This window comes from Nilaparvata lugens, chromosome 9, assembly GCF_014356525.2.
Source record: "Nilaparvata lugens isolate BPH chromosome 9, ASM1435652v1, whole genome shotgun sequence".
Classification (NCBI taxonomy): domain Eukaryota; kingdom Metazoa; phylum Arthropoda; class Insecta; order Hemiptera; family Delphacidae; genus Nilaparvata; species Nilaparvata lugens.
The window spans coordinates 24,228,623-24,252,453 of NC_052512.1; the positions used below are offsets into that span (position 1 = coordinate 24,228,623).

Below are 23,831 nucleotides of genomic sequence, written 5' to 3' on the forward strand. Positions count from 1 at the left end.
CAAACACATTACCAGTACTCCCACTTTGGCACTGATATTCTGAGTTCCAGATATTTCCAATTCCGCCATCAGACAAACAAATAATTCGAGTTCCAGATACTCCCAACTCCGCCTAGCAACATATTTCGATTTCCGGATTTTTCCAATTCCGCTGTCTGACAAATATTTTGAGTTCCACCCAGCAACAGTTTTCAAGCATAGGACATTTAACATTGATATTTTGAGTTCCAGATATTTCCAATTCCGCGGCCCCGTACAAACACATGAAAAAAAACTGTAACAGTGCAGATGGCAGTTAATCAATCGCCGACTTCATTATTTGGATCTTACTACAGATTCACTATTTTTGCGCAACTGACAGACGTCTACTTTACATTCGAGCAATTATGACGTGATGTGTACAGTCAAGAAGCACTCAATAAACACCCCGTCTCAATAACAGTTTCTCATGAGAAATTGAGATTGAATATAATTTTCCTAGTATATTATTGTGGAATTAAAAATGTCCATTCCGATGTAAATCAAATTTCTTCAGAAATCAATTAACTTATATGTACTTTTGTTGTGTTGTCCAACCTGGCATTGGTTGATGTTTCCGTTTTTCTTTGGGTGAGAGTTTCCTTCAAGAACGCCGTGCTGTTAAGCTGTCATAATGGTAATTTTTATCTTTATAATACAAATTAATCCTAAATTTTAACAAATTCTCTTATTTATCTGTTTTTTGATTGTAATTTTTTAATGATTCTCTATACTCAGAACTGTTTATTCCCTTATCACTGTGATTGAAAATTCCATTCTGTTAGCTATAGGTTAGGATTTTCATATTTCTAGATATTGAATAATAATTCAAGTTGTATGAGAGTAATTATAATTACTATTCAAGCAATACTAATAATAAATTCAATTTATTGAATTAAATATAATGAATAGTTTAATATGACTTCTGTTCATTTGTCCATTGTTGCCAGAACATTGTAATACTATGTGCCCTCCCCAATTTCCATGTAATCAGGTTTTTTCAATCACTTATTATTTTATAATGTATTCCAATGATCGATTTTAGAAATGTTTGTTACTCTTTTAGGGTCGCGTCAGGACGAAAACCGTCAAGAAAGCAGCTCGTATGATCATTGAAAAATACTACACAAAGCTGACTTTGGATTTTGATACCAACAAGAGAATATGTGAAGAAATCGCAATTATACCTACCAAACCACTGAGGAATAAGATCGCTGGGTAAGTTATAGTTTTTTGTAAATTTTCTTTGCACCAGAACCCTGTATTTTGAATTGTCATATTCCTTGTACTTCTTATGTGTGCATACATCAATCGCCTCTGATATAATTTCCTACAATCAACCACATATTTATTGATTTTATTGTCGTTGAAGGCTACATTCCTTTTACTTGACTCATGTTTCTATCTCTCTTTTTGATTATTTGTTGTTTATTTTTGCTTTGCTGCTCCATTTGACGTTAAATATTTCTGTAAGGTCTACCTATAATTTGTTATGTTCTATTGGTTTATTTTGTATTAGGAGCCTCTCGCTAATAACAAGACATGCATGATAAACATGTATGTGTGCATGATAAACATAACTTACATGTCCTAACCTTCAGTGGCCATCCTTAGAATTAGATTTTGACTGAGTTTTTTAGTTAATTATTGACGTTTTTCAAAAATATCGAAAAATCGATATGTATATGTCTCAAAATCTAAGATCGACAATTTAAGAAAATTTTACTAGACATTTTTTGGGCTAAAGTGTACGTCCAGTGCCAAAATACCTGTCATCAAATTTTTGGTTGGGATCGATTTAGTACCTATGTTATTTTGAGCACAAAATTGCAAAAATTAAACGGCGGTCACCATTGTTTAATTTAACCTATAGTTAGCAGCTTTAAGTAGCTAAGGTTAGGAAAAGCTTTAGGTTAAAAAAGTTTTGGTTAGGGAAGCTCAGGTTAGGAAAACTTAGATTAGAAATATCATTTTTATTTGATGATTTCAATAATCAAAATCAAAATGGCTGCTACTTATAGGATAAATGCATGTAAAATTGTGCTACTTTGAACTTAGTTCATTTTAAAAACAATAGTGGCCGCCGTTTAATTTTAGTGATTTTGTGCTCAAAATAACATAGGCTACTAAATTGATTTCAACCAAAAATTTCATGAAAGGTGTTTTGTCACTGGGCGTACACTCACACCATTTTTTGTTGCAAATTCCATGTAGAATCTTTGGTTCTGGGCTGTTAACTTACTTCTTTCGTGGGACACAGTTTAGTGAGATTTACTGTCAGTTTGAAGTTAATCTCACTGCCGCTTATTTTGAGATTAATAATAATATTTTAAATCGGCCACTACTCGGGCGGACGGATCAGAAGGTAGATCTTTACGTATCGAGTAGTATTCAATTCATATAAAACACTAAAAATATCACGCTCAGGATTGAAATCACTCTTGATCAGCTGCTACTTGTTGATATTTTTTCAAGGATCTTCAGCGAGTTTTCACAGTTTTGTCGGATATACTAACACTGACATTCAAACATATATATATATATATATATATATATATATATATATATATATATATATATATATATATAATACATATTTTGCTCGCTTAAGGCTGGCCATCAACGGTAGGACATCCATGATGCACATGTGTGTACACCTGCCATACATTGTTGTGTCATCACAACGAATCTTTTTGAGGTTTTGTTTTTGTTTCTTCAAATTTATTTCTCTGCTCTATTTGAGTTTAAATTATTCTTGTATCATTATAATTTGTTATTTCTCAGTAGTTTATTCATTGTTATTGGCTGTTTATTTGGCTGATGACAAAACATGCATGATGAACATGTGTGTATGTGCATGATAGCTACATGCATGTACACACATGCTTATCATACATGTCCTAATGTTAGTGACCAGCGTAATGGGGGGGGGGGCTAGGGTAGCCCATTCAACCAATGCTGGCAGTCTGACTTTAATCTTAGTGGACTCTAGCACTACCTCCGTAAACAAAGCCTTCGTGCATTCTGGTGACGTCAGCACAGGTAGGGAGGGCTTCTACACAAATCAAAACACTAGCCGATATAGATAAGCTGAAATCAAAGAATTTTTATTGGTGTAGGAGCCCTACCTGTGCTGACGTCACCAGAATGCACTAAGGCTTTGTTTACGGAGGTAGTGACTAGTGTGTGCCCATCTACGGTCAACTGCTGCTACCGTTTGCAAGACCAGGTGCCGGTTGCACGAAAGCCGATTAAATTGTAATCATGGTTAAATTCACAAGAACCAATCAGAGAAGCCTTCTTTGATTGGTTCTCAAGAAATTAATCACAATTGAATTTTAATCGGCTTTTGTGCAACCGGGCCTAGAATATTAATTTATGAACCATAATATATTCTTATAATATTTTATATGTATTTTTATTATGTTTTGAGCACCTGAACCCTGTATACTGAATCAGATTGATCTGTGTACTTCTATTGAGTGCTTACATTGATTGCCTTTGCGATTTAACATATCAAAGTTGAATGCTTTGTTGTGGTGAGAGTGGAGGCTACATATTTTGTTGGATCATGGATAAGCTATGATCTTCACCAAGGTTGATAGATAGGAGCATAGAGAACATATATTATTATACTATATTTTCTCTATGATAGTAGGTTGACAAAATTAATAACACTGAAAATTGGTGATCAAAATGTGTTTTTAGTTTTCATATTTTAGAGTATTCTTGTTTTGTTAAATGACTGAAATTTCTCACCTTAAACTAAAAAATAACAGTTTACATTGAAAGAAAACTTCACACTAATACTATTATGACGTCCTTCTAACTTATCCTTCCGCAATTAAGTATTCAAATTGTTACGTTTTGTAACTCAGTTAATTCCACAATTGAAGTACAGGGTGAGCATAAAGTCTTGCCCTGATTTTAAAAAATTATTACAGAATAACCGTTTGACATATCAATTTATATCTGGCGCTGTTACATAGGTTAGTGTTAGTAGTTTTTTTTTAATATCACTTACATTAGTAAACTTCAACGTGTGCCCCCTTGGTAGCCCGGATAATGTCGAAGCGGTATTCCAGTTCTCGCCAGGTGTTTTGTAACATGTGTTCTGTCACAGTACCCACAGCAGCTTGTATCCTAGCCTTCAATTCGTCGATGTCAGCAACTGGTGTGGCGAAGACTGTCCTTGATATATCCCCATAAAAAAAGTCAAGGGGAGTAATGTCTGGAGAGCGGGGTGGCCAGGGTGTTGGACCATCCCTTCCAATCCACCGTTCCGGAAATGTTTCATCTAGGAAATTACGCACTATCAGCGTCATTGTTTAGGACCACTAGCGCCATCTATTGGTCAAACACTAACCTATGTAACAGCGCCAGATTTAAATTATTATGTCAAACGGTTATTCTGTAATAGATTTTTAAAATCAGGAAAAGACTTTATGCTCACCCTGTATAGTATATTCTACATCTTTTAATCAAAACCAAATAATTGTACCTGTATTCAATTAGCCTATGTATATTTATGGAGTCTGGATAATTACGAATTTCAGTTTTGAAATATTTAAGTTATTTCATTCATTAAATTACATGAGTGAAAATGATGATATTTTATAAGAGCATACATGTCCTTCTGATTTTCTTGAAGTTTTTATGTTTTCAGTTTTTCAAATTCTCATTTCATCAATTTTTCAGTTCATCAATTTCTCAGTACGTCACGTTTTCAGTTTGTCAAGTTATCATTTTGTCTTGTTTCAAGTATTTCAAGTTTACTGTTCACTCTCTCTTAGTAGCTTTATACGATTATACCTATTGTTATTTCAATATCCTTACCATATAGACTTGTTAGTTGATCTCTAACCTTACAACAAGTCGGCTATGTGATAGGTACTTTGCTTGAATGGTTTCTAGATAAAATAGTGTATACAACAGTTTTATATCATCTTTAAAGCACTCGTGAGATGTTTAAGACACTTACTTTTGTCTTGTCTCCACATCTAACTCGTGCGTTAAATACCCTTATGTTAAAACCGTTGTATAAACTTCTATTTTTCTGTCGCCAAAGAATGAACTGAACTGATGTTGTATGTTGAATTGCAGGTTCGTGACCCACCTGATGAAGCGCCTCCGTCACTCGCAGGTACGTGGCATCTCGATCAAGCTGCAGGAGGAAGAGAGAGAGCGCAGAGACAACTACGTGCCAGAGGTGTCGGCTCTCGAGCAGGATGTCATCGAAGTGGACGCGGAGACCAAGGACATGTTGAAGATGATGGTAAGTAGCAAATACCCGACAATTGAGATCGAGCTAATATTCCCGACAGTTTATTTATTTTCGAAACCACGGTCTTTTGAACCAGCGTCAGCGAGTTTTCACTTTTTGACTTACTGAAGGCCAAAGTCGGTGTCCGTATCTTTGTATGTTCTACAATAACTTTAGAAAGAATTGATCAATCAGCTACATATTTTGAACACATATTCTTCGAACTTTTTCACAGGTCAAGTTCGTTGGACATCAAAATTGACTCACTCGTTCGTCCTTTTTCAGAAAATAAAAATAACATTGAAAGTGCATGAGAAAAAAATTGTTGTGATTTAGTAAGCTGAAGAATTCATTGCATGCAACTACAACAGTTTTTTCCTTTTATTCATCCATAACATCAGCTGAGGTTACTTGAAAGCTATTACACAGACAGACCTTCATGCGCTGACACATGATTCCAGCTGGTTATTACACAACATAATTTACAACTTTTACATCAGCAAACTGATAAAAATTGAGATATCAATGTGCGGTTTTCGTCATTGATTTTCTCTTTGAACACTGTATTAAATCATGTATTACATGACCACCTTCTCATTAAAAAAATGAGTTTGGATTCATATGAGGGACAAAAATGTTGATGCGACAGCGTAGTTTTTGAAGAGTAATTTCAAATAAGATCCCCAATGAAATCTGACAAATTATACTTGTGAAGAAATATTTAGCTGTTTGAAAGTTGCTGATTTTAAAGATTACTATACAACAGTGAGTTCTTGAGCGAGTTCTCCAACCCAGGGGGCACTAGTATAGTTCTAATTGACAATGGTGCTACTGGCGACATGTAATAATATCCGTCTAGTTTCTCCCTATAGTCTGGCTGGCTCAGAATCGGTTTGCAACAATCGGTCGTAGACCACAAACCGATCGCAGGGAATATCTACAATATGATCGACTAGCCGTCAGGCTCGCTTCGCTCGCCATATCAACCAGGGCTTCGCCCCTTGGACCCCCGACTGGATCGTTCAAAAATGAGATCAGCGGACCCGCTTCGCTCGCCAAAAACGCAGATTTTGGGCGTATTTTTGGGATTATTTCAAATTCCTTTTAACACAACATTATTACACCTTAGCTTAGCTTCTGTACTAAATTTGAAAAAATTCTGTTCATTTGTTCTCGATAAATCTGAGAAAAAGCAAAAAAAAACTCTGGAAAAACGCTACTTTTGAGCGTATCTTTGACGTTATTGCAAATTCCTTCTAACACAACATTATTACACCCTAGCTGAGCTTCTGTACTAAATTTGAACATTTTCTGTTCATTTGTTCTCGATAAAGCTTAGAAAACGCTAAAAAACCGCTGGAAAACTCAGATTTTGGTCGTATCTTTGGAAATTTTTCCAAATCCGTTCTTAGTGCGCCTAAAGGGCCAACTTAACATACCTACCAAATTTGAGCGTTTTTGGTTCGGTAGATTTTTAGTTCTGCGAGTGAGTCAGTCAGTCAGTGAGTGCCAATCACAGAACTTGAAATCTACCGGACCAAAAACGTTCAAATTTGGTAGGTATGTTAAGTTGGCCCTTTAGAGGCGCACGAAGAACGGATTTGGAAAATTTTCCAAAGTACGCCCAAAATCTGCGTTTTTTCAGCGTTTTCTTAGCTTTATCGAGAACAAATGAACAGAAAATGTTCAAATCTAGTACAGAAGCTCAGCTAGGGTGTAATAATGTTGTGTTAGAAGGAATTTGCTATAACGTTGAAGATACGCCCAAAATTAACGTTTTTCCAGCGTTTTTTGCTTTTTCTCAGATTTATCGAGAACAAGTGAACAGAAATTGTTCAATTTTAGTACAGAAGCTAAAATAATGTTGTGTTGGAAGGAATTTAAAATAACGCCAAAGATACGCAAAAAATTAGCTGTTTTTTGCGTTTTCTCAGTTCTTTCATCAAGTATTAGACAGAAAATGTTCAAATTTGGTACAGAGGTTTAGCTAGGGTCTAAAAATTTTGTGATAAGGTGACTTTAATATTTCATCACAGATACGCCCAAAATCAGAGTTTTTCCAACGTTAAAAATGAAAAATGCAGGCGAGCTAAGCGAGCCCGCTGATCTCATTTTTGGACGATCCAGTCGGAGGTTAAGGGGCGGAGCCCCCTGGCTAGACGGACATAGCGAGCGAAGCGAGCCTGACGGCTAGTTAGATATCGTATTATTAAGATATTGAAGAAAATAAGAAAATGCGCAACACTGTAGTGCTATAATTTCAACTGACTTCATAACGTTAATCTTACTATGGATCTTTATCTAGTGTATCAAGAACTTGTTTGTCTCTATCTTGAAAACTGTATTTTCCATAATCATTCCCTGATATTTGATTGATTCTCTATGAGTGTTAAGTAGTGTAGTAAGTAATACAGAAATAATTATTCAAAATATCCAATTCGAGCTATTATAATAAAATTTTATACTATTTATTTTCAATTTATATGACATTATATTAATTATGATGATCTGAATTGAATGAGAAACTGTATTTACGTCTTAATCCTCGGTCTTTAGGGAAGTAATTTGAATTCGTGACAGCCTCAAGAGTTGAACTCCTTCAAATACCATTTATGAGTTTGAAAATCACTCGTTCAGACCCAGCTAAAGCTATAGGTTCACTCACCCCTCATCATCCGCCTCATCACCCACGCACAAGCCTAGAGCTCATGATATTCCAGACATCACAGCACTCAGTGTTTAACGCACCCACAAAAACGTTGATAAACAAACCTCTTACATAATGAATAAAATTATTTTTGCCTATTTTGACACAATATATATTTTTATAAAGTCTATAAAAGTTGTTTTATTTTTCAGGATTTCCAAAACATCAATGGGCTTCAGCTGACACAGACACAGTTTGGCAGACGTCCATAGGTTTTTCACTGTTATTTTTAATGAATAAAAATTTATAAAATACAAAAAATTTGTTTCATTTTAATTCCAATCAAGTTGACAAAGTTCTGTTGAAAGAAATTTCATTCAAGGCTATTTTACTTTGAACTGTTATTATTAGTTGGAAAGGAAGCATTGCGTCTACATTAAGCGGGCCACCACGTTGGATCCTTCACCACTTACGCTCCGGCTGGTTAGACCAACATCCCTACTCTCACGTTCCAAATCGGACATGAAGAAAGTGAGGTGCACGTTAAAATGGCAGTTTTTGATTAATATTTAGTGTTGCTATCCTTGTCTCATTCGACAGAGCAGATAGCCCTATCCTTTTCTTGTTCTGCCTGCTACGTTGCCAAAATATAATTGACTAAATATTTTATCATATTAATAATAAGTATGTCAATAATGAGAATGTATTATTGAATAATTAAACAGTTAATATTGTATCAGGCATACATATTAGCTATATAGAGGCAATGGCAAGGCAGAGAAACGGCAATGCTGTTCTCTCTTTTTCCGCTGCCATTATAACGTGGACCTCAGGCTGCTGACTGTGAGTCTACAGATTAAAATTAATTAGAAATTGCATTTATTCAAATACTAAGTAATAAACAAAAATCCAAATTAAATGCTGTAAATCAGCCGAAGACCTCTGCTACTGCAAATATTGACAACAGGGTCAAGAACTAATGAAGAAAATAATGGATTTTTGTTTAATAGTTATTTATTAATTAGCATTTGAATAAAAGCAATTTCTCGTTAATTTTCATCTGTAGCTATACTATTTTTGATACAGAGTTTCTAACACAATATTGAATTTTAAGTTTTTTGATCTCATGATGGGAAATCCAACTAAGTGGGGTAGTGGTGTTGGCCCAATAATTGAAGCTTTAGTTGAATTTCCCAACCCAGAGCATAACTGTTTCAGAATTATAAATTGTTGGCCTTAGTGTCACTTTGGTTGGCTGGCCCAACACTTGCTATTTCACTTTTTTCCAATAAGGAACAGCAGAGGACCAATAATCCTCAGAAGATCACCTCCCTTGACCGTGATTCCGCCCCATTCACCGATCTCACCTGCATTCTGTTGAAGAGGTAATGCTCTATGGTTCTCAGAGAAACTCCTCATCTTACGCAGCAGAATGTCATGTAAGACACAGTCGAATGCTTTGGTCAAATCACATAAAGCAAACAGAGACCGACGGCCTGCCCCCCAAGTACCGACTCCACTAGATAAGGCATTGCTTCTGTGGTTGATCTCCCCTGACGGAACCCATACACTGGTGAGGTTGGACTAAGATGGAATTACTTGAAAGCTGAACTTAAATCACCGATTCCATATGAGCTTGCCATGGATAGATAAGATAACGTTGCCGATTTTCTGCATCGCCACTGCCTTAAGTAAGTCCTTTCATAGGATAGCTGATACCTGTCTTATGGAGCCGATGTAATATCAAAACTGTGTTCATTCTTGTTTGAAATAATCAATTAGGCTATTTTTTTTGTCAATAGTAAACGTTCTTAATTGAAATGGAAAATTTTGTTAATAGGCCAATTATATTATTTCTTCATTGTTAAAAAAACTATATGTCTACCTACGTTGCTAAGCTAGAAAAGGATAGCGCTATCTGCTTTCCTTATCTATTATTCAATAATAGATAATCTATAATTCTTATCATTTAATAATAGTTGACTATTAAAATAGATAAGGAACGTGGACCTCACTATATTATTATAATATTGTTATAATGAGTTCCACGTTATAATGGCAGTGAAGAAAGATGGGACAGCGTTGCCGATTCTGTGTCTTGTCATTGCCTTCTATATAGGATGGCTGATTGCCGATGTAATATCAACTGGTCATTCTTGCTTAAAATAATAAATTATATTTTATTCGTCAGTAATTTAAATTCTTCAATGATTGAATAATAAATTTTTATAATTGAGATTGAATATTTTGTTTATTGGTTATTTTTCTACACTGTTGAAAACGATTTGGCAACCTTGCAGAGCTAAATAAGGATAGCGTAATCTACTTTGTCGAATGATAGACAAATGTAGCAACACCATAATATTGAAGCCGGTTACCTACCATAGCTCCGACAAACCACAGCATCGACACGACATAGCCTCGACAAACCGTAGCACCGACACGTCATAGCCTCGACAAACCATAGCATCGACAAGTAAAATAAAATTAGGCCTGCCACCACAGCCTCGACACGACATAGCATCGACAAACCATAGCATCGACAAGTCACGTGACACATCTATGGAAATGTGGCCAACCTACTAAATAAACATGCGATGATAATAATAATAAATAAAGTTTTTAGTAGAATGATAAATAGAAAACAATCAATCAATTATCAACAACTTTTAAAATGAAATTTTCCATATTTGTTATTTAATAATACATTTCACTTGTCACGTATTTGACGTCCGAATAATTCTGATTTTTTTGTGTTGTAGGGCTTGTGTCTTGACCGTTGAAAAACTCCTAACTCCAAATCCAAAACTGTTCAATTTTATAGGTTACATGTTGATTGACGATAAATTATCACAATTTTGAAAGTTTTTAAATTTCAAAATAAATTGACTTGAAGTTTTATTCTTCTACAAAGTTTATATGTTTATGTAAATTGAATAAGGTAGACCATTTAACTACGAAATGTTCTATAAAGTTTATTTTATACTTCTTTGCCTAGTTACTAGACGATGTCTGGATTGTGTTTCAGGTATGTAAGCTTATGTTATTATTTTGTTTATATCAAGTAGATAAATTCTTATAATTTTTGCTATTGGTCTTGTAGCTACTGGTTATAGTTGAAATAATTATGTGATTTTGCTTAATCCGATTCAGGAAGTTTGAAAGAATATGAGCTAAAGTCTAGCTGGTCAGCTATCACTGTTATCTCAGTTAGGCTATTATTAAAGTTATCGACTCAATTTTTTAAATGAAACAGGGGTGAAAAATAAACCGTGCTAGCTTATTTTGATACAATCTAATTCAATTTTAATATTAAAAAAAGCTGTTTCAAAACTAACCTTACTTTGAAGAACCGACGATTCTAAATTATATTGATAACAGTAATTCTTATTAGAATTTTCATTAAATTAATTACAATTTTAATTAAATAATACATAATAATTTCATCCAATTTCAGTTTAACTAATGATCAAATGATGAATTTAGGTTGGAAATAGTTTTCAATCAAGTCTTAGTTGGTAATCAAAACCCAACAGAGTATCAATGTAGCAAGAAGATTCCCTAATAAAAATTACTAATATTATTCACGCTAGAAACAGCAATGTTGTCCAATTTCTCTATATTGATGTAGATTAATGTAATATTCTACTATGGAATGAATAGGCTAAAGCTGCGTTTACACCAAAGTTAATAACAAAATTTCAATTACTTAATCCTAATAGATCCTATTAGATTGAACATATCTTATCATATGTGTTTGTCAAGATCCGTTCAATCTAATAGAATATATAAGGATTAAGTTATTAACATTTTGTTAATAACTTTGGTGTAAACCCAGCTTAATATGCTACCGGTACTAATACATGAAATGAAAGACTTTTGAAAATAAATAGCCTAGTTCCACATGATGTCAAGTACAATGACATCATTACCTGTATTATTTTAATTTTACTAATATTATTATATACTCATAATCTTATTATTAGAGTATATGCCGAAGGTACAATTTCTTAGCGACGGCTCTAGCATAGACGCGCGTCTAGAGTCATCGATTAGGAATTATACATTTCGGCACAAAGTAAAAGAGCTGTACAGAAGCGAGGAATTTTCTGTTAATTTACAAGATGCATTGTATTTTATGGAAAGCACTATCGAGCGGAATAGACGCGCCTCAGCGGAAAAAGTTATGTTTGTAAAGTTTGGACCTAACGCTTGCCTTCTGTATGCCGTAACCTTAATATTTAGACACGTAATTGTTTATTTTAATGATTTTTTATTCAATTAGAAAGTTCCAATTCACCTATTTTTGTTGTAATTACACTTAGTTGTAATTGAGAAAAATAAATTTCATTACTTAGTCAGTTCTGTTATTATTTTTACAGATTTCGATTTATACTGCAGCAAACATAGAGCAAGGGATCAAATACAACTATCCAATCAAGGAGAAATTTGACAGAACCAGAGTTTCAGCCGAGCGATTTATACAAGTGGATTACTTCTAATAACAAAGAGGCTAACCATTCTGTAAGTTGAACCTACTTTAAATAGTTTTTCAACAAACGTGGGTTTTTTATTCATCGACGTTTCAACAGCTCTCTAATACTACAGTGAATTTCTTAAAAATATGTATTGCAATCAATTTATACGAGGGTGGAATCAAATGAAAACCTTAAAACGGTTATATATAATTTATTTTGATAACTAAGTGAACCTTATATTTATAATTTTCTGAGATAGTCTCCTTGAAGTTTTATGTGCCTGTAGTCACTCGTGCACCGCGGTTTTCACTTCTTCATCACTTTGGAAATGCTTTCCATTGCATCTTTAAGATTTCCGAACACATGAAAGTCACTAGGGGCGAGGTCTGGAGAATAAGGTGGATGAATGAGGCTTTCAAATTTGATATTCTGGATAGTTTGAACCGAGAGACGGGCTGTATGTGGTCGGGCGTTGTCATGCTGTAACAAAACACATGAAAGGAGAAGTCCTCGCCATTTACTCCTGATTGCTGGTCGAAAATGATTTTCTAAGAGATTTGAATAAGAATTAATGTTTACTGTCATCCCCCTGTCAATGTAATGCTCCAAAATTACTTCGTTCACATCACAGAAGAGAGTCAGCAAGAGTTTTCCTGTTGATCGCTGATTTCGGAGGTTTTTTTTTTATTTTGGCGATGAGCTATGGCACCATTCCTTTTCGTGTATCTGGTTGATGACAATGTTTGTTTCTGGACAAACATGAATCACCATATGTACTGTCATCCTGCTATGAATTTCCATTGGTTTGACACCTTCACTGCTCAAGAAACGAGTGACTGATCGCTGATCTAATGCGGTGCATATTGATAATGGGGCGGCCATATTGTAACTGAAGTCACTGCTAATTGTATGTAGCAAGGTCACTAACGTACCTAGTAGTCATTGTGTAAGCTTCAACGAACATCCCTGTCAACTACCGGATCAATCCTATAACTTAACACTTTTAATGTTTTCATTTGATTCACCCTCGTAGTAATAAAAAATTTACAATAAAAATAACACACTGAACTTACTGACTATTCAAGTCACGTGACCGGAAGTGGCCGTTAGCAGGGAGAGCATGATGTTTTATGCAAGCCCTGAGGATAACGCAAGACATTCACGGCCAAGTAACGTGCGATATTTTTCGCTTTATTTCGCTTTATCGACGCGACAACAGCTTTTTCATTAAATTGACTGACAGGAATGTTCCTTTTGAATTGAGCGTCGATATACGTGTAAGGTTTTTGCCCGAAAAAAATTATTTCCCGATCCAGGATTTAAACCCGGGCATCTGAATTATTAAGCCAGCATCTCATCCACTCGACTATGGCCACTCCACCTTGCTGATAATAATAACAAAATGATTATCTAGGCCTACTCTTGTGAGAAGCAATGGATATCCTTTCAATGAATAGTTGCAAATTCACATTCAAAATTATTTAAATTTTCAAGAAGAAACTTCATAATAGAATATATTAAATACTAATTAAGGTTTCGTGCAAAATTTAAGAAGCGGTTTGACTCAGTGGTTGCGCTATTAAGCCATCGCTTAGATACGTTGAGAATCATGCGTCTGCTTCTCCCTTTGGAAGAGTGACCACTTGAGCCAACTCCTCTGAATATGATTCATGAGTAGGAAAATCGCTTCCTGGTGGTTCGGAAGCCTCCTAAAACTGTAGTTCCACTCATCTCTTATTAACATCCGCCTCATTACCCATGCACAAGCTAATAGCTCATGTAGGCTTTGCCCTCAGCAAAAAATAAATAATAATAAGGATTGAGGATTGTAAGGATTTTTCTGATAAAGGTTAAATGTATACTAGTAGTTCTGTAAACAGTAGACCTCGCGCTCAGTAAGGTACATTGACCTGTTGTTATGTTTCCTTAAAAATTAATAAATAATTATTTATCAATTTAAAATGTCTAGAAAAATCTTTAATAAACATAGAGCTTCCTGTCCTATCGTATCGTGATGTGTCGTCCCGAAATGTGAGTGTGAGCGCTGTTATCAGGTCTGGCTGCCGTCGATACGCCAATCCAATCAACCCATCAGTGAACATTCTGTGTTGTCGTGTTGGCGAAAAATCGGTGTGTTGAAATTAAAAAATAAACTACCATAATGTGGATTTCCTACAAACTTCATTTCTCACTTTTCATGATTTTAGAAATCAATTTCTTTTCAATAATATTTGTTGTAATCTTGATCATCAGATTAAAAAAGAAAAATGTGTTCTATACTCTAAACTAGAATCATGGCCTCAGCTTATGGAAAGACAAAGCTAGTAGACAACACTGTCTACTAACGTTGTCTACTAACGTTGATGGAAAGATACTTTTTCAAGATGTTCGATTTTGAACGGGTAGTATTATAGTTCACTAGACAGCTGATTTATGATGAATAATCTATAGGTAATCTTACTCTAATATTGGCGTATGAAGGAGGCTCCTTTTTACTTTTATATTATATTACATTGGCCGTCGTTTCCATACCCGCCATGGATTGCATTTCAGTTTCATGGGAAAGCGCTACATATCGGATTCTATAGCAAAAGCGTATCATAATTTGTCACTGGATCTTGACTCTTCTAGCACTGTAGATTATTATACTATTTCCACTGATAAACTGGCTGATAACGTTGCTGATGGTACACTACACTCACATAGACGCACTTTAAACGGACAGTAAATGACAAGGCTCAAAAGAGAGTTACTTCTCCTAATCAGACTTCTATTCATAAAAATAGATCAGTTTTTGACAAGATTTCTATATTACATCAAAATGTTCAACACCTACCATCACGATTGGAAATGTTGAAAATAAATTTACAGGAGTTGGAGCCAGAGATACTAGCTATTTCAGAGCATAAAATGTCAAGTGCTGAAACAGAAATACTAAATCTACCAAACTATCTGATAAGTTCACAATTTTCTAGACTTAACAGTACTGGGGGTGGGGTCATGATTCTAGTGCACAATAAATTTTTCTCAATATGTAAACGTGTAAATCTACCTGCTATTCAGTCAATAACGACTGAAAAAGAGTTTGAATGTTGTTTAACTGAGTTTTCACTTTATAATTTTAATTTTGTCCTGGCTTGCTTATATAGAACACCTCAGCATTGTTATTTAGATCCATTCTTAGAAAAGTTAGAAATACTTCTTGAAATTCTATGTAAAAAATATAAAAAAGTTATCGTTGCAGGTGACATAAATATCAATGTTCTGGAGAAAATAACACATATAATAAGTTCGTGAATGTACTGAAAATGCATAATATGATTTATAAAGTCAATTTCCCTACAAGAATTACTACCACATCTGAAACAGCGATAGATAACTTTATTACCAACATAGCTGATGATAGTTTAAAGATATCGGGTATAATCACTCATATCTCGGACCACGATGCGCAGCTGCTCGAGATCCGAGGTATGAGTGTGTTCCGCGGTAAGCCGATCAGGAAATTTTGTCGTAGATTTGATGACTGCCACTTAGAAGTGTTCTATAGAGAGTTAGCTCATTTAAATTGGATGGAGGTTTATCAATCACCAGTGGATGAAAAGTACAATGTCTTTATCTCGACTTTTTCACATTATTTTAATATTAATTTTCCAAAAATCCTGAGAACTATGAAAGAAACTGATAGTAGGAACGGGATGAGTCCAGAGGTCACTGATAAAAAAAGAGAATTATTAGAGTTAGAGAATTTACATAGACAAACAAAAAGAGAAGAATTAAAGATTCAAATAAAAAATAATAGAAAAGCTCTTAAACTTATGATTGTAAAGAATAAACAAAAATACTTTGATGGGAAAATTTCTAATTCTAAAAATAAGAATAAAGTAACTTGGAAAATTATAAATGCTGAGGTGGGTAAGAATAGGAAGAACAACTCAAATCTAAGTGTAATAAGCGATGGTATACACTCAACGAATCCTAGTACTGTGAGCAATATATTTAACGATTTTTTTGTTTCGGCTGTTGATAGGTTTGTTAAACCAGATATTCCCAATGGTTCTAGACCTGTAACTGTACAAAATCCACGTTGTTGTCAATCTTCATTGAGGTTTAGATTTGAACCTATTACTGAGTGTCAATTACATAAAATAGTGATGTCATTTGAGAACAAACACTCTTCTGGGCCAGATGATATCCCAATAACGGTAGTGAAACGAGTTTTACGCGCTATAATCAAGCCATTAACACACATTATAAATTCATCCCTTATAGCAGGTCAATTTCCTGATAAACTGAAGATAGCTAAAGTTTTTCCAATATTTAAAAAAGGTGACATCAAAGATCCAGGTTGCTACAGACCAATAGCGTTGTTATCAGTTTTCTCAAAAATCATTGAACGTGTGGTATATATTCAATTAATGAAATACCTAGAAGCAAACCATTTATTGGATAAAGAACAGCATGGTTTCCGCTCAAAAAAGTCAACAATTACAGCAATGGTGGATTTCATAGATACCATAATTAATACAATAGATAAAGGTGAGAAAATTATTGGCATATTTTTAGATATGACACGTGCATTTGATAGTGTGTCTCATAATGTTCTTTTGCGCGCATTAGAGGAATTGGGAGTACATGATAAGGAGAGGAAGTGGTTCTCATCTTATTTGATTGGCAGACGGCAATTTGTTGAAATAGAGCATACTGAGAGAAAAAACATCATAGTTACAAATACAGTTATCGCTCTAACCTAAGAAGTTTAAAGTATGGTGTCCCTCAAGGGTCCATTTTGGGTCCCTTACTATTCCTATGTTACATCAAGGGTCTGCCTGATGTGGTTCGAGCACATGCCTCTGTGTGTCTCTATGCAGATGATGCTAACATCATATTTTCAGGAAAATCGATTGAGGATGTAGAACTCTCATCTGCTGTAGGCCTGTCCTCTATTAATGAATACCTGAATAGCCGAAATCTCTTGCTGAACTCAAGTAAGTCTATTGTAGTCCCCTTTTCAACAAGGCAGAACAGGAGTGAATTGTGTCCAAGCGTAGCTATGAATAACACCCTTTTGGATTGTAAAGATCAAACTAAATTTCTTGGTCTGTTAATAGTAGACCTCGCGCTCAGTAAGGTACATTGACCTGTTGTTATGTTTCCTTAAAAATTAATAAATAATTATTTATCAATTTAAAATGTCTAGAAAAATCTTTAATAAACATAGAGCTTCCTGTCCTATCGTATCGTGATGTGTCGTCCCGAAATGTGAGTGTGAGCGCTGTTATCAGGTCTGGCTGCCGTCGATACGCCAATCCAATCAACCCATCAGTGAACATTCTGTGTTGTCGTGTTGGCGAAAAATCGGTGTGTTGAAATTAAAAAATAAACTACCATAATGTGGATTTCCTACAAACTTCATTTCTCACTTTTCATGATTTTAGAAATCAATTTCTTTTCAATAATATTTGTTGTAATCTTGATCATCAGATTAAAAAAGAAAAATGTGTTCTATACTCTAAACTAGAATCATGGCCTCAGCTTATGGAAAGACAAAGCTAGTAGACAACACTGTCTACTAACGTTGTCTACTAACGTTGATGGAAAGATACTTTTTCAAGATGTTCGATTTTGAACGGGTAGTATTATAGTCCACTAGACAGCTGATTTATGATGAATAATCTATAGGTAATCTTACTCTAATATTGGCGTATGAAGGAGGCTCCTTTTTACTTTTATATTATCCTTGAAATGCAACATTTCCAAAAACCTTGTATATACGTCGACGCGCAATTTAAAAAGGAACATACGTGTCAAATTTCATGAAAATCTATTACCACGTTTAGCTGTAAATGGGCAACATATAAACATATATAAACATTTAAACATAAAGAGAAATGCCAAACCGTCGACTTGAATCTTAGACCTCACTTCGCTCGGCCAACCAGAAAATCATTTAATGTGAGGGTAAACAGAAAGCGGGAAAATTGAAGAGAAGTTAGGTATGATAGAATATAAGCTTGTGTCATTGTAGTTGAATCTTTTATTTGATTGTAGCACAGGTTCACCTTGCAGATCTCCGTTGCTGTTGGCAACTTTTTCTTTGCAGGATGATTAGGATAACATTAAAAAATAGCAATACACTTATATAATAACTAAAATTTAATAAAACCTAAAAAGTAATAAAAATCTATGTTGATTTCACATTTTATTTAAGCAGGAGTCCGTGTTGATTTCTATGCTATAATCTTATCTTTCAAATCTATTCTTATTTCTTATCATTTCAAAGTAATGTAGTAGTTCTTGAAAGAATGTAACAATCTGTTTTAAATTTATCCAGGCTACTTTTATCTCTCTAAATGTTTGACTGTATGTCGTTGATGCATTCTTCAATGATCAACAACTCCTTGAAAATATGTCATACAAACATTCAATCTATGCCGGCGCATTTTAACTCAATGATATCCTCAGCTCCTCTGGATATTGTAGTATTAAGCGAGTCTTGACTCAAACCCAGTTTACAATCGTAAGCTTACGGTATTCTTGTTGAATATTTACTCTTAGGAACGACCATTAGTAAAGGTGGCGGGGGAATGATTATCTATGTAAGATACTCTATTCCGGCCCTGAGTGGTAATGTCTCTGAAGCCGGTGCACTCTCATTCTCCCGAATTCCTTCTAGCTTCTACTTGATGTGAGAGTGGGCGCTGAGTCCGTTTTCGTCCTTGGAGTTTATCAGCCGCCAAGAGAGGGAGTCTCCTCACATTAGAGGATGCTCTGTTGACTAAAGTTATGCAATGATATAACCACATAATTTATAATTACATAACACCTCATCAGAGAACTTGATATGCTGAAATTACGACAAAGACTAAAGTACTCAATACTATGTGAAACCTACAAAATAATTGTGGAGGGTACTGGTCCGGAATATTTGAGAAAAATACTTGTATCTTTCACATAGGTTCATCAGAAGGACACTTGGTCTCACCGCTGCTTTCTCTAGATACCGTTGGATAATCTTTATCAGAGTTGAAAATTCTTAACAAAGGAAAAAAGTGAGTTTGATTGGTCTCGAACCCGCAACATATGTTTGATTCATGAGTCGCGTGTACTACCAATTACGCTAAAGATTCTCTTGGAGAAAGCTCTGTTTGGATGGACTTTTGTTGATAAATTTGTTTTAATTATTACATTTAAAGTGCTTGATTGAAAACAATGAAAATAAGCCTATTATCAAACCTCGGTAAATTCATAATCTGCATGTAAGATTGCAAGTTGATCAGTTCTTCCATTAGTTCATGTGGTAATGTGTCAAACGTGTATTTTCCATTATGTACATGTATAAGCCAATTCTTTCCTCTATAATTATTATGTTATTTTCATGCATATTTTACGTTCTCAAACATATTTCACTTAATCACTGATCGGACAACTGAAGACGTGATTAATATTTCATCTGTACTTATAATATGTAAATTTAATATTTTAATATGTTAATTCAAGGAAGAAATAAATTCATTTATTTATTCTCTATTAATTTTTCATTCTCTTTTTCAGACTGATGAACGTGCCAACTCCACTGATACCTCACCATATTATTTGTTTTACATAGAGCAATCCAATATTTTTTATACACTTATGAAGTGTTTTATCAATAAACATAATAAATAATAAGTGTATTTGAACAAACGAAATTAACACTTGAAAAGTAATGTTGTCTGTTTATGTAAAGAGTTTGTCACATTTTATACTCTGAAATTGTTTTATATAATTTCATTATAATTCTCATAATGTGTAATAGATTGCATAAAATTGTTATTAAAAACTCTATTTACTAAATACCCTGTCTTGAGCTTTTATAATAATTTTAACTGTGTCCGTTAGGCTGTACGCTCGATGTCGATTTTGTTTCTAAAGGTGAGTACAGACTTTGATGCATTGTTTTCAATTGGAGTATGCATACCTATCTGCATTGTATAGGCATGCACACTACAATTGAAAACAATGCATCAAATCTAATTGTCCGATGCATGCCGTCCTATCAGTTTATGCTTATTATGTATGTATCTTACTGTTTCTGTACAAATACAGATATAAGAATAGCATCAGCTGATTAAAAGTGAAATGCGCGTGTTCATGGCGCATTACTGTACGCACCTCTATAAGTGGTAGATTGTACACCATCAAATATAAATTACTATTATTATTCGTCGCATTGAATGTTCTCAACGGTGTTCGAAACCATGCCAAATGGTTTTCCCTCCATGAGAGGAAATTGTTCTCGTTGTACAAAGTGTAGCTCTCATCATAATAAAATTATGAAATTAATGGTAAATGTCTGAATGAGAACCGGAGAAAATGTCATAGCACACTCTCAATAAATACGAAAACGGGCATGCATCTTTCAGGGTAACAATGATCTCACTAAGACCGAATATTCTTCATAATGAACTATTCTTAAAAATTCACTGCCGCATCCGTTATTTCCCTTCTACTCAGTGGCGGCTCGTGCAAATACTAATGGGGGGTTCACATTTAACATGAGCAACAAGATCTAGATCTTTAATAATTTGTTAAACCCCATGTTTCAAGTGAATTTTGTTCGTTTCACGTAGTAGAATGTAATTTTTTATTCCTAGAAGAGTACTAGGCCTATCATATTATTACGTAGGTAACAAAATATTCTAATGGGTTGTATTATATTAAGTACCTATATAATAATTTGGATTTTCGTTTAATAATAATAAGTATTTAGATATACTCAGGATTCTCAACCTAGAAGATGTACTCCCATACTCCCATTGAATAATTCATGTACAAATCATAAATTATACAGAAAACAGCAATAATTTTTCCTCAATGTAAGATAATTTCCAATCAAAGAAATAAGGATTAACATGCTTTTAGAGACTTTGTTAACACTCACCCTCCTTCTAGTTGGCATTTACAGAGCATTTTTTGAAAATAAAATCCATCCTCCTCTCCTTCCTTGCTGCGAAAACATCGATCACCTTCTCATTGAAGTTAATGATATTTGCTATCATTTCCTTCTCAATAGTCAGCATTGCTAATGCTGATAGCCTGTCCTGGTTCATTGTGGAGCGCAAAAACGTCTTGATTCGTTTTAGTGTAGAAAAACACCTCTCAGCTTCAGCTGTTGTCATTGGGATGGTTGAAATTATCAACAAAAGTTTATAGGTTTCGGAAAATGACGAAGTTGAGTTATTTTCAATGAAAAATTGTAGCAAACTGACAGCACCAAGCAAATTTCTGAAGTCTACTCTTCTAAAAATTATTTCAAGTTCTGTTTTTAGGCGATTTTTCTCAAGAAATGAGTAAACCTTAACAGTATCTTCAAGCAAGGTATCTGGGAAATCCTTATTGAAATGTTCAAATTTTTGTGAGTCCAATAAACAGATTGCTGAATAGAATGTTGTGAATGAGAACCGGGTTTTGATTTGAGTGGTGATGATGTCACAGGTTTCCTTGGCAGCCACTGTTCTACTGAGGTAGGTGTCCTCTTCGCGCCTTGAACGTTTGGGCACACTTCCTGCACAGTCTGCTACCATCTCCATCAAATCATTCATTTTAGTTCTTTCCTCTTCAACAGCTTTGATAAAATGTTCAACATTTGATTTGATTTTCATAGCATCTGTCTTAACTGTTTGCAGCTGATTATATAAAATGTCAACATGAGGCATTAGCCTGTGAAAAACCGAGAGCCAAAAAATGAATCTATTATCTTTGAGAAGACGAGCAATAGCACCTGCTTTTATAATACTAGAAGGTTGTTTTGATGTGGATTGAATCTCCTCCATACACTCGATTAGCTCTTCTCTATATTCAAAAACTGTATTCACAGTTCTACTTTTAAAATTCCACCTTGTTGCTGACGCCCTAGGTACACGTTTGCCGACTACTCTGTCTAAAACATCTATTCTTTGAGGAGAATTTGAAAAAAAATTAGTAATATCACTCAAATCTGAGAAAAAATTCTTACATCTTGATTTTGACTCGCTGCTTGTGCTACAATTAAATTGAGTTGATGTGCATAGCAATGCACAAAAAAAGCATGCTTATAGGTTTGTTGCACAATTGTCTGCACACCAGCATGTTGTCCACTCATCACATTCGCACCATCATAACTTTGAGAAATGAGTTTTTCTGGAATTGTTATGACAGTATCCAAACTTGAAAAAATACATTTTGCAATCGATTGTGAATCATGACCCTCAGGATTATCGAACTTCCAAAATCTCTCTACTGGTTGACCATTTGATAAAATATACCGAAAAACTAAAACTAACTGAAATGCAGACGAAATGTCAGTTGTCTCATCTGCTATTAGAGAAACATATTGAGCATTTTTAATCTCCTGTTTGATATTTTCTTGGCACACAGAAAGCATGCAGTCCAGCAATTCATTTTGAATGTCTTTGGAGGTGCCTTTGAAAACTGTAGCACTATTTAAATGTTCTTTCAAAGCCGAATCAAGCTCTGCAGTAAAATTCACAAGGCCTTTGAAAATTCCCGGATTTAAAGCATTGTCGTCCTCTCGATGACCCCTAAGAGCTAACTCAAATGCACCACAAAATTTAATGCAGTCTATAAGTTTGGAAAGCACATACCTATTTTTGGTGACTTGCTCATTATGTTTTCTGATGCTCAAACGATAAGCACTATCAAGCTGTTGACGAACATCAATTTTACCAAGTAAATTGAAATCCAATGAAGCACTAATATGCGCATGTGAGTTTTCATGCTTTTTAATTTTTTGAATCAAATGAGCTAAATCACACGCACCGTTCTTAATCCATGCTGGATCGCCTTTTTCGCGAGCAAACAACAAGCACAGAAAACAATAAAGTTTGTTAGTTTCTTCACAACCACACAGCCAAGATGTCTTTTCATATTGTTGGTCTTTGAAATCTCTCTTGTATGTCCTGGATTTCGATGTAGAAGTCTGATGTATATCAATTGTCGGTGTAGGCCTACCACTTTCCTTAATCGATATTTTTTCCTCGATTGATAAATTAGAGAACACTATATCTTTTAAATAGCTAACTGAAACCTTTCTTGAACCCTCCATTCTCACTTTTCAAAACACAAGAAAGAAGAAACAAGAATTAACCTCAAAATCGACAACACATGTAGTGCGAACGCAAAACTGCAAACAGTAAACAAAGTAGTAGCCAGTGCCAGCTAGAACAGTTCATAAGTGGAAACGGCTCTAGAAGGCAATGGCGCCAATGCAAAGCACACTATCACAGCTATGAGCTGCTTGGAAAGCAGCTCACCGTAAAGCTAATGTAAATAGTCTCCCACCCCCCACGGGGAGGGAATTGAACTCGCCCAGCTACCATTTGAACCCATACTAACGCTTGGAGCAGTGATCCTGCTTGCTGTAGCGCATAATTCAAAAGGTTAT

At 34.7% G+C, this 23,831-nt stretch overlaps 1 protein-coding gene and 1 long non-coding RNA gene across 3 annotated transcripts; both read left to right on the forward strand.

Annotated features, from left to right (window-relative positions):
• Positions 1-236: 236 nt before the first annotated feature.
• Positions 237-8,249, forward strand: LOC111058692 (40S ribosomal protein S17). Of its 2 annotated transcripts, none has more exons than XM_022346249.2 (4): positions 237-655; positions 1,085-1,236; positions 5,122-5,293; positions 8,141-8,249. In XM_022346249.2, the coding sequence occupies exons 1-4, from the start codon at positions 653-655 to the stop codon at positions 8,198-8,200; spliced, it is 387 nt and encodes a 128-aa protein (XP_022201941.1). In that variant the 5' UTR covers positions 237-652; the 3' UTR covers positions 8,201-8,249. The 2 variants fall into 2 exon arrangements, with proteins under 2 accessions (XP_022201941.1, XP_039291604.1); XM_039435670.1 differs by having other exon boundaries at positions 388-809.
• Positions 8,250-10,308: 2,059 nt separating this feature from the next.
• Positions 10,309-20,228, forward strand: LOC120353083. The gene is made up of 3 exons (XR_005572179.1): positions 10,309-10,956; positions 12,311-12,452; positions 19,961-20,228. It is a non-coding gene; the product is annotated as an uncharacterized LOC120353083 (long non-coding RNA).
• The last annotated feature ends 3,603 nt before the right edge of the window (positions 20,229-23,831 follow it).

Coding starts and splice junctions, on each gene's coding strand:
- LOC111058692 (XM_022346249.2), top strand. Junction 1,237..5,121: donor CTGAGGAATAAGATCGCTGG/GTAAGTTATAGT, acceptor GTTGAATTGCAG/GTTCGTGACCCACCTGATGA. Junction 5,294..8,140: donor AGGACATGTTGAAGATGATG/GTAAGTAGCAAA, acceptor TTTATTTTTCAG/GATTTCCAAAACATCAATGG.